Below are 12,500 nucleotides of genomic sequence, written 5' to 3' on the forward strand. Positions count from 1 at the left end.
TATGGTTGTATGGTTGTATGGTTGTATGGTTGTATGGTTGGTATGGTCGTATGGTTGTATGTTTATGGTTGTATGTTTATGGTTGTATGTTTATGGTGGTAGGTTTATGGTTGTATGGTTATAGTTGTATGGTTTTATGGTTATCATTGCTGACATCTACCGGGTATACGAAAAACTAATATGACAACCATACAACCATAACCATACAAGCATACATCCATAACAACCATATCCATACAACCACGACGACAACCATACCAACCATAACCATACAACCATAACAACCATATCCATACAACCACAACGACAATCACAACAATCACAAAAATAATCACTACAACAAACACAACAACTAAAAAACAACCTCAACAACAACAACCACAACGATAACGACAACCGCAACGACAACAACAATCACAACAACACTCACAACGACACAACGACTACCACGACATTAACCACAACTACAATAACCTCAACGACAATGACAACGACAACCACGAGAATAAGCACGACAACAATCACTTCAGAAACGAAATCAAGATCCACAACAACAATCGCAACCATAACTACAACAACCACAATAACAATCACTACAACAACCAGAACAATCACAAAAACAACCTCAGGAACAACTACGACTACAACGACAACTACAACCACAACCACAAAGACAAACACAAAGACAACTACTATGACAACTACAACGATAACGACACCACGACAACGACAACCCCAACAACAACCTCAACAACAACCGTAAATACAACACAAAGAAAACAACAGCCACAAAAATTACCACATCAACTACAACAACCACGACGACCACAACAAAAATAACAACGGGATTGATAATAATAATAAGAATGAGAATAACAACAAGAATAATAATAATAATAATGTCTATTCATGCTTGACATATTCATATTTCGTCTATTCTTTGCATGGCCTATTCATTCTTGACCTATTCATACTTGTCCTATTCTTTCGATACCTATTATTGTTATATCTAGTCTTCTTACACCTAGTCTCGTTATGTCCATTCATGTTTTTCCTATTCTTGTTATAACTATTCATGTTATACTTATTTTTATTCCTCTTGTTCTTATTATTTTTGTTATTCCTATTATTCTTATTATTCTTATTACTGTTACTCTTATTCTTATTATTATTTTTATTATTACTACTATTATTCTTCTTCTTATTCTTATTATTATCATTCTTATTATTCTTATTCTTATTATTATTATTATTCTTATTCGTATTCTTATTATTATTATTATTATTATTATTATCATTATTATTATATGTTGAATTATTGTTAATCATATATATGTGATAAACGTGAGAGAATATTAATAAAGGAAAACCGTAGTGAATTTTAACGTGTTAACATTATTATTTGAAGTGTTGGCATAGAAATATCTCCGACAAAAAAAAAAATGTTGATTAAAAATTTTGTATTACATACATACGTATGTACCAAACTGATACAACGATTTTATGTAGGAAATGGATTTAAAAAGAAAGAAAGGAAAAAGAAAAGAAAAGAGGAAAACAAAATTGTCGATAAAAAATTATTCGTTTACCTGGAGCAAATATGGGGAAAATTTTTTAACATGAAAATCAAAGCGATTCTTGATTTATGAACTATTTGAAATATACGCCTAGGAACATTTTTCTCTCTTCTCTTTCTCTTCTTCCACCAACCTCCTCACTCCCTCTCCACCACCAACTTATCGGGCTAAAATATGAAATATATTTTAATTATATATAATGGATTTCTATACCTATATTTAAATATTACAGTTTTTCGTCAATTGCTTTTGACAAAACAAAACAAAAAAAAAGAGAAAAAAAAGAAACTGAAATCGAATACCAACATAAATATGTTTTCACAACTCGTAGGTACATATTTGCAAACGTATACTTCGTTTTGTATAAATTTTTCGCCAAAAAAGAAAAAAAAATATATATATACATACCGTTGAAGTACTTGGTACCGTACTTACTGACCATATTAATTAATGCTATCTATGTGTGTGTTTGTATGTGTATACGTAGAAATACGTAAACTTTTTTCAAAAGTCTGAAAAACTCGCTAGATTCTGAACGATCACAACTCTAAAGTAGCAAATAGTAATTTATGTTAATAATCATATATATATAAACACACACACACACACACACATTTCTTTTTTGTTGTTTCTCCTTCGATGGTCTTTATTTTGAGTATATTTTAACTACGTCATATTTCAACTTTAATGTAAACTTAATATCATTAATTAATAACTATATTTCATTTAAATCAACAAATTAATAGTTTATTTGAACAAATACAAATGATGTGTATTTTTACAGACGATAATTCAATATATTTCGCGACACAAATACGTGTTTGTGTGTATATATAAATATATATATTTATTTAATTATTTATTTATTCATTTATTTATTTATTTTACAAGTTTCATTTAAAAAGACGAGCTATAATAAATGAACGGTCGCAAGTGAAATAGGTAAATGGAAAAAGAAAATGAAAATAGAAAAAAAAAAAAAAAAAGATAAAGTGACGAAGAAAAAAATAATAAACGAAAAGAAAAAAAAACGGAAAAGAAACACGTGGATAACACGCGCAAGAATCGAAAGTCATGTCATTGACACGCTGATTTACATATCATAGCATAATTAATTTCATTAATTTGTGGCTAGATATATACATACATATACATAGATAGACAAATACATACGTTCGAATGAAAAGGCGTGTGCCTCGAATTAATGAAGTCGGTAATCGCCATATAACTAGATTTTGACATTCATTCGGTGGCACACGGTAAAAGTTTATTATCGGAATCACGTACCAACACACAAAGCGAATCTCGATTCGATTAATTATTACGAAAGCAATGAACCCGCAACCTTACCGGCGGCATATGGAGAAATTTATCGAAGACCTGCCAACGTGTACCAACGGAGATATGATATTTGGTTTAATTACAAAACCGCTCTCTATGCTTTATAGTTATTAACTTTATATAAAATTGTATTTACTTGATGAACCTATGTATGTATGTATTTATGTATATACGTATGTGAAATAGAAAAGAAAAGATGATAAATCTAATAAAAATTTCTAAGATCGATTTTTATCGAACGTGAAAACAAAGTCGTTCTGGAAGATCGATGTGACGAAGAGAAAAAGGTGGATGAAAAGAAAAAGGAGAAGGAAAGACGAAGAGGATGGGGGAAGAGAGTCGAAGAGAAGAGGAGGAGGAGAAGGAGAAGGAGGAGGAGGAGTGGGATTAAAAAAAGGATGAAAAGGGGAAAAGAAAGAAAAAGGAAAAAAAAAAACGATTTTTATAAGAGATTAACGAACGTTGTTAAATGCATAACGTGCAAAATTATCAAATTCGCGAATTTGTTTGTACTTGAAAGAATCCACAAAGTCTCAAATACTTTCTGTTTCAGACGTATTAAAATAATATACAATACGTACACACATAATAAGTACATACGTATTTATGTATGTATATATATATAAATGTATCTACTAGCTGGTGTTTGCTCACGTACTGACAGACCGTACGTTGTACTGTTATGCGTTGGCACGCGTGACGCAACAGGAAAGCGCGATCCGATTGGACTTCCTTGTCTCGAACGGAGAGACACCGCTGGATACGTTGGTATATATGTACATATATCTACATACATTTATATATACACAAGTATATATATAAATGTGTGTGTATATAAGTACGTGGCCACGTTACGTATTACTTATACGCCGCAAACGAGAAATGAGACTTTTGCCTTATACCTATAAGCCTTCGTGAGCTTCGATCCGTGAAAAGTAAATTTGTAAAAAAGAAATATTTTATAAGAGAATGTAAAAAAGATAAAAAAACGAAAAGAAAAAAAAAAAAAAAAGAAAGAAAAATTACAAAAGTTATAAAAAGAATAAGAAGGTTAGGGTGATATATAAAATGATTATATTTTACGCGCGTAAGATCTTTCGAGTCGTTAAAAAAGAAAAAGAAAAAGAAGAAGAATTGAAACCGATATCATCTTTCTTTCTTCTTTTTTTTATGTTTTTACTTTAATTTGTCTTAAAGATCGAACAAATCTTTACCCAAGGTCATAATATTTGTTGTATCCATTCTTTCACTCTTTTGTGTGTGTGTGTGTGTGTGCGTGATTTTTTTTTCTCATGACTCGTTTTCATTTTTCTCTTCTTTTTTATATGCACATACATAAGTACATACCACCTACGCAATATGCACAAAATATATTACGTATAATATATTAATGCGTATATATACGTCCGTATACACACACACACATACAAACACACACACACATATATATATATATATACACACAATATAAATATATATATATATATATATATATATATACATATATGTGTATATAAATAAATATCATATATAAATATTTCTCAACGTACTTCTCGTATGGAATAATATACTCGTCTGGTGGATCGTGCGTGCGTGTGCTCTTCAGTACGATGGAAGCGTATCGAGCAGCTGCTTCGAACAGCCGGCTGGGCGAGAGCAGGCTTCCTCTTTCCCCTCTATACGCCGTCACTCTTTCTCTCACTCTCTCTCTCTCTCTCTTTCTTTAATACACACACACACACACACACACACACACAACACAAACATACACATGTTGGACTCTTTCTCTTTCTTTCTTTCTTTCTTTCTTTCTGACGTCGAACGCGGGCTTAGTTTCCGTTCTAACTGTCCTCGCAATCGTCCTCAACGTTCTCATCGTCATCGTCGGGGGTCCGCACTTAACGTGCGTAATTACGGTTAAGGAAAATTTGCAAAACAAAAGATCGAACGAACGAACAAAAACATAAAAGGTTGCAAATACATTTTTACTACGTAGTATTATTATTTCTATCGATTCTCGTCTAACTAATTTTGTTACAATTTATAGGAAATAAATCCTTCGAACTCTACGAATTTTGTTTTTTAATTCGTATAGGCACATGCACACACATACACACTCACAGAGAGATATATATATATACATATCGTTTTTCATCCCTTAGCAATCAATCGACGTGACAACGCGCAACATCATAATATAAGGGAGGAAAGAGAGATAGACAGATGAAGAGAGAGAGAGAGAGAGAGAGAGAGAGAGAGAGAGAGAGAGAGCGTGTGCGCCTTACCACGGTCCTCTTTGGGGAACTTTCCACGTTTACCGAATCGCAGTCGGTAACCAGTTCCGTTCTCGGGTGCATACACGCGTGTCGTGAACCCAATTCCACCAGAGAGGGAACGATTGGTTCCCTCTTCGACATCCTGATGTATCGCCGATACTGCAGCTACCTTCTATTCCCGGCTTTCCTCGCCGTTCCATAGTTTTGTTTGCGGTATAGATCTCTCTTCTCTCCCTCTTGTATATGTAGTGTGTGTGTGTGTGTGTGTGAAAGAGAGAGAGAGAGAGAGAGAGAGGGGGGATGACCTCGCATGCGTGCTTCTCTCTCCCTCTTCTTCTCACGACTCTCTCTCCCTCTCTCTCCCTCTCTCTCTCTCGCTTTTACGTTCACCTCCCGTTTCGATCACAGCTTCTATATACCGTTCGCTTCTCTCTCTCTTTCTCTCTCATTCTCTTTGTCTGTCATACATACTCTCTCTCACTCTCTCTCTCTCTCTGTCATTCTCTTTGTCTATCACACATACTCTTTCTCTCTCTCTCTCTCTCTCTCTCTTTCTCTCGCTCTTTTACTCTCTCTCTCTTTCTCTGTCTGTCTGTCTGTCAGACTGTATCTCTGTCGCATCAGATATAACTCTAAAATCTCCTGATAAAACGAACAGAGGTAATAAGAATTCCAGCTTTTTTTTTTTTAATTAATTCTTCACAAATGCCGATAATTATAAATAATTGATTGATGATTATAATAATTGAATACCGAAAGATGACATATATATATATATATATATATATATATATATATATATATATATTCGCAGAGTTAAAAGAATAAAAAAGAGGAATAAAGAGAGAGAGATAGAGAGAGAGAGAGAGATCGAAACGCGCAAATAGACGACGACGAGGTTAGGAGCCGGCTTCTTGCCTCGCAGCAGACCGATACCGCTTGAAAACTTAATGCCTTCTCCCGGCTTCCCTTTCCCCACCCCTTCAGCCATCACTCCTCCTCCTCCTCTTCTTCCTCCTCCTCTTCGTCCCATCCTACCACCCGACTATAATTATATTTAGCGGCAGCTTAGATCGATCCGTAGTGGAGAACTGGAGGAAAATACTCGAGCATCGAAATTTTCGATTTACCCTAGTGCGAATGGAAAATAACGAGTTGTATTCCGGGAATGTAAAACAAAAAAAAGAGAGAGAGAGAGAGAAAGAGGACAATAGAAAGATAAGAAAGAGAGAGAGAGAGAGAGAGAGAGAGAAAAAGAAAGAGGAAAATAGAAAAAGAAAAAAAGAAAGAAAGAAAGAGAGAGAGAGAGAAAAAAGGTTTCGTTGGAAGGATATGGACGAAACGGGAAGGAAGAGTTTCGTCTTTGAGAGAGACTCGTAAGAAGTCGACCTAGAAAGAGAGACTTATGCCTTGTCTCTCTCTCTTTCTTTCTCTCTCTCTCTCTGCCTCTCCCTTCCTCGATAACGAAAGAAATCTTTCCTTCGTCCTCGATGTTGCGAAGTAATGGCAACCAAAATTTCAACGTAGGCAAATTACTACTGGATTACAAAATTCCCGCGGCCTTCGAAGCTGCTTGATTAGCTTGCTTGCTTGCTTGCTTGCTTGCTTGCTTGCTTGCCTGCTTGCTTGCTTGCTTGCCTGCCTGCCTGCTTACTACTTGCTTGCCTACTTGCTGCTTGCTTACTTGCTTGCCTACTTGCTTGCTTGCTTGCTTAGTTGCTTGCTTGCTTTCGTTTTAGTGTCTTATGCTCTCGCACGCACATACGCATATGAATACATACACATACATACATCATACATACACATCATACATATATACATACATACATATATATATATACACACATACGAGAGTGCGTACGTGTATACTTACATATGTATTTCGCTTTCGCATCGGAGCGCGCGAACGAGCCATAGGTTGCCTTGCCGCGCGCCTCGCGAAACTTTAAACGTCGCCGCGGCAATACGACGAACTTACTGCCTCTGCCTCTCCCTCTCCCCCTTGCCCCTTTCCAACGAAACCAGAATGCCAGTTTCACGCTCTCTTCTTCTTGTAAACCAAAAGGATCGGCGGGAGTCTCTGCTTTATCGGCGGCCGATAAACTAACTACAACGTCGTCGGATTTCCATCCTCGTGTTTCTCTCTATACGCTCTTCTTCTTTTACCTCCCTTTTAACCCATTGTCCCACAACCCTATCTCTCTCTCTCTCTCTGTCTCTTTCATCATTCTGTTTGTCTTCGCTCTTTCTTTCTTTCCTTCTTTCTCTCTCTCTTTCTCTATCTGTCTCTCTCATCATTCTGTTTGTCTTCGCTCTTTCTTTCTTTCCTTCTCTCTCTCTCTCTCTCTCTCTCTCTCTCTCTCTCTCTCTCTCTCGTTCGCATAGTCGTCATCGTCCAACCCGTTACTCGCGATGCGCGCGATGAGCGCTAAGAATAGGACGGTTGGTTATAATACATATGTACATGTAGGAGAGAAAGAGAATTCCTGTCGCGGTGACTATCGCGATCACGTCGCTCGCCACTGGAAATACGTCGGGTATTCGTGGAAATAGTTCTTATAAGGTAAACCGCGAGCTCGTCATATATAGAAGGTCAAGTTTTTAAAAGGAACCCATATTAAATATTTTCGTTATTCGTCATCTGCAAACTACGCACGTAAAATCTAAACTATTATGTACTATTATTATTACTATCTACTATTGCTACTATTACTCTTTTAAGATACGATCAACTTAATCCCTTCTTCTTCTTCTTCTTCCTACTACAATATTCTTCGAAGTTACAATACAAGAGCAATGCCGAGAAAATAATTTTATTCGATTTTAATCGCTCACTTCGTCCATTTGTCCGTCCGTTTGTCCGTTCGTCCTCATTCGTTTTTTAGGATGAAACGCGTGCGCGCGCGCGCCAGCGCGCATTGGCGCAAGCATCGACTACTCCTCCGCGTCATCGTCCTTGTTTTTAAACGACAAATAGAATTTCGGCATGGACCGACCAATCGCGCTTCGAGGAAAAAAAAGGACGAGTGGGAGAGAGGGAGGGGAAGAAGGGAGGGAGGCGACTAACGATTACATTTGCCATTCGTTCATCTCGTCGGTAATCGCGGGATACGATTCTCTACCCCCTTTGAATTGATACATACATCGTACTTACATACGAATTCTTTTTTTGAGGGACATTTCTACTATGAACGATCAAAAAAAGAAGAAAGAAAAAAAAGAAAAAGAAAATAAGAGCAAAGAAAAATATCGACGCAAATAAATTGATTATGATATATTTCATGGGTGCAAAAGCATCCCCGAGATTAATTCGAAAATATCAATGTGATTATTATTGTACACGTCTCCATCCATACGATTACGATGATAATTCTCTTCGTGGAAGTCATATATTATAGTCTATCGAGAAAAAATATTGTAACATCTTCGTCTTCGTGGTAGTCGTCAATGTCAACGTCAACCGTCAACGTCAACCGTCAACGTCAACGTCAACGTCATCGTCATGGCGTGGATAAAAAAAGAAACAACAGAAGAAGACGGACGGAGAAGAAGAAGAAGAAAAAGGAAAAAAAAAGAGAAAAAACAAGTAGGGGAAGAAAGAGAAGGAGAAAAAGATTGGGGAGGGGAGCAGAGGGCGGATGGTAAAGGGTTGGGCGGGTGCGGGGTGTGCGAGACATTCGCCATAAAGAATCGAGTTACAAAACCGGGTTGCAAAAGGTCTTTACGAGATGAGGTAGAAGAAGCAGCCTTGTAACCAGCAACGCCGTTGCCCAAGTACCCTGAGATATGTAGAATGAACGAACGGTCGTGGCCGACGGCGATGGCAACGGCAGCAATGGCAGCCGACGTCGTCGTCGTCGTTGCCGTCGTCGTTGCCTCCTCCGTTGCCGGTATCGTCGTCATCGTCGTCGTTGTTGCCGCCGTCGGCCGGCGTTGCTGAGTCACCGCTGCGTTGCCGATACACCACGGCTGCCTTTAGGTCGCGCGCGCCGTTGCTGCCGCCAGCGTCCGTGTGGCGTTGCCGAGTTTCCTGCGCTGTTCCCTTCCCCCTTCCTCCTGTTCTCAGCGCGATGAGCCTAGCGCCGGTCCCTTTCGTCTCGCCTCGCGCAATTCCTCATCCTTCCCGCACCCTTCACCCACACCTTCGATACTCCACCATTGTCGTCTTTGTCGTCTTAGTCGTCTTAGTCGTCTTAGTCGTCATCATCATCGTCATCATCGTCTTCATCGTCGTCGTCGTCATCATCATCTTCGTCTTCGTTTTCGTCGTTGATGCAGCAGCTGCGCTCTCTCGCGTGCTACGCGCGCAGATTGGCGGTTGAGCGAGAGAGATAGAAACACGAGAACGTGGTTATATTGCTCAGGGAGAAAGATACAGAGAGAGAGAGAGAGAGAGAGAGAGAGAGAGAGAGAGAGAAAATGAGAGACAAAGACGCCAAGAGGGAGATATCGTCGAGGAAGATAGAACACGAACGCCGCACAACGCGTTCAAATTTCATTGCGTCGTTCTCCTCCTCTCATTCTCTCTCCTCTCTCCCTCTCTCTCTCTCTTCTCTATCTTGCTCGGCTCTCTCGCGCGTCCGACGAGCGCGGAATTCACAGAAAACGTCGGTAATGGAGTTTCGTGACGCCAACGGCAGAGCAGCAGCGTCGCGCGCTTTAGCGCCGGACACTATCCGCTCGTACAGCTCTTCCTCCGATGAGGTTTTACCAACAGGGTAGTAAAGATGCACGGGTCCTTTCTAGTGGCCACGATAATATCCTTTCCCCTTCCTCAATCTCTTTTTTTCTTTCCTCTCGTCTCTCATATTTTTTCTTTCTTTTCTTTTCTTTTATTTTCTTTTCTTTTTGTTTCTGGAATATATGAAGAAATTATAAATAAATAAATATATATATATATATATATATATATATATATTATATATATTATATATATATTTCCATCACGTTATATATATATATACATATATTATATATATATACATATATATATACATATATATATATATATATATATATATATATATATATATATAACACGATGGAAACGAATCCAAGTTTGGCTCGAACAGCAGACATGTGGCAGTACTTCTCTTTGGCTCGATCGATAGAATCGCGCGAGATACGCCGGTGGCTCTTTTTCGATCCACACTCTGCGCTTCGTCCACTCCATTAACGCGACTCGATTTTTTTTCTTTCTCTATTTCTATCTCTATCTCTCTTTCTCTGTTATTATCTCTCTCTCTCTCTTTTTCTCTCTCTATCTATCTATCTATCTATTATCTATCTCTTCTTCCTTCGCGCTACGACGTTCACGATGATGATGTGAAAATGGGAGCCAACCATTTCTCTTCGAAGGGCGCGAAAACAGTCCATCCGTCAGGCATGTTTACGAGATATCACCAGTCGTCACTCTAACAAAAGAAACAACGAAATCGTTGACTTAGTTGAGGTTCTCTTTCTTTCTTTCTTTCTTTCTTCTTTTTCTCCCCTCTAGCATCGCCCAAAATTTCATCGTTGTCTAGTCAGTCATCTATGTTTTTTGTGGGGAAAAAAGCTCTCTCTCTCTCTCTCTATCTCCCCCCCCCTCTCTCTCTCTCTCTTTCTTTCTCTCTCTCTCTCTCTCTCTATCTTTTCTTTTGTTCCTTCATTTTCAAAAAATATGTGTAATTATTTTATTTTTATATTTTTTTCTCTGTCTGTCTCTCTCTCTCTCTTTCTTAACAATCATAACGATATAATTATTAATAACATTAGCATGCGAATTCTTTAACGTCTAAATCGAAACACCGAGGCTATCTTCTACTAGCTTTCGCAAATTCGAGCTCCTTAGTATTTTCGGTCTAATCGATTATGTGCGTTTAAAACGATCTCTTGTAAGGCACGTACCACGGATAATGTCGTTTATCCGTGCTTGGAACATTTTTGAAAAGGTAGGGAAGAAACGTGGTATGGAAGGTTATGAAAATGGCGAAGAGTAGGACGATAAAAAGGGCGTACGTGAAATGTATACCTCTCTCTCTCTCTCTCTCTTTCTCTCTCTCTCTCTATAAAATTACTTATATATATATATATATATATATATATACATACATAAATGCATATATACACCTCATACACGTATGCAACCATAGATAGGTATGTACGTACGCATCGGGATGCAAATGCGAGTGACCCGATAAAGCTCCATTGGGTCATAGAAAGGGAAAATACAACCTACAAACGGCTCCCGCCAAAATACGATTTTTATAGCCTCTCTCCGGCGGCACGCCAGGACGCTTCGTCGTCGTTCTCTCTTTTGCTTTCCGCAATGACGTCCACCTAGTCGCGTTTCTCTCCCTCGGCCTCGATTCTCCTCCTAGATTCTCCAGGCCATCCCCTCAGAGTCGCCACCCACGTTGCCCTCCACCTCTTTCCCTTTTTTACCCCTTCTACTTTTCCTCCTACTCCATCTCCACCTCCATCTTCCACCCACACCTACACCAACATCCACACCCACACCCTATTCGACCCCCTTTCAACCCCCTAACTGGGAATAGAAACTCGCGTCGCTCGGAGCTTCGCTCTTCTTCCGCTCCATCCACCCACGGTCTCTCTCTCTCTCTCTCTCTCTCTTTCCCCTTCCCTCTCTCTCACTCTCTCTCTCCCTCTCTCTACGCACGATGGAATCTATCTCTGAATTAAAGGAAGAGAGGAAGAAGAAGAAGAATAAAAAAAAAAAGAAATAAAATAAAATAAAAAGAGACTCGTTCGTTCATTCGTTCGTTCGTTCGTTCGTTCGTTCGTTCGTTCGTTCTCTCTAAGCTCTAAAAATACTCCCGCGATCGACCCCTCGAAAGCGTTCTCCTCGTTCGCTTTCTTTCACCTTCCTGTCTCTGGTACTTCGCGATCGCGACCTCTCCAACTCTTCATCTTCGTTCTGATTCGCCGAAAACTATTCGTGTCATATTGAAATCTAAATTATATCAAATTAGAATTAAATCGTTATTATCATTATTATTTTTTTTATTATTACTATTACTATTATTATTATTTTTTTTTTATTATTACTATTATTATTATTATTATTATTATTATTATTATTATTTTATTATTATTATTCATCGCATAATAAAATTGAAATGATATTGAAAACTATATTGTTCAAGTAGATAAATAGAAAATTCGAGAAATTTTATATCACTCTATCCGTCTATGCCATGTAATATATGCATAAATATATATAATATATATATATTATATAAAAAATATGTATAATATATATAATATATATATAATATATGAAATATGTATAATATATATAATA

At 37.9% G+C, this 12,500-nt stretch overlaps 1 protein-coding gene and 1 long non-coding RNA gene across 8 annotated transcripts in view; both read right to left on the reverse strand.

The window, feature by feature from the left end:
* Nucleotides 1–12,500, reverse strand: part of LOC124426286 (anaphase-promoting complex subunit cdh1-like) — a 51,994-nt gene that overhangs the window by 3,344 nt on the left and 36,150 nt on the right. For 2 of the 6 annotated variants that reach the window (XR_006942693.1, XR_006942692.1), the window contains exons 1-2: nt 4,469–5,936; nt 1,590–1,744 (exon numbers count right to left, since the gene is read on the reverse strand). Coding sequence is in view for 1 of the 6 variants with exons in the window: in XM_046967790.1 (XP_046823746.1) it covers nt 5,204–5,335 (132 nt within the window). In the remaining 5 variants the exon portion in view is untranslated. Of the gene's footprint in view, nt 1–1,589; nt 1,745–4,468; nt 5,937–5,997; nt 6,326–7,067; nt 10,040–12,500 lie in introns of those variants that run through there. The other 4 variants (XR_006942696.1, XR_006942694.1, XR_006942695.1 and 1 more) reach the window with 4 other exon arrangements.
* LOC124426293 overlaps nt 10,284–12,500 on the reverse strand; it is an 11,766-nt gene continuing 9,549 nt past the window's right edge. For both annotated transcript variants that reach the window (XR_006942705.1, XR_006942704.1), the window contains one exon: nt 10,284–10,608. This is a non-coding gene — a long non-coding RNA (uncharacterized LOC124426293). The remainder of the gene's footprint in view (nt 10,609–12,500) is intronic.

This window comes from Vespa crabro, chromosome 8 (assembly GCF_910589235.1).
Source record: "Vespa crabro chromosome 8, iyVesCrab1.2, whole genome shotgun sequence".
NCBI lineage: Eukaryota > Metazoa > Arthropoda > Insecta > Hymenoptera > Vespidae > Vespa > Vespa crabro.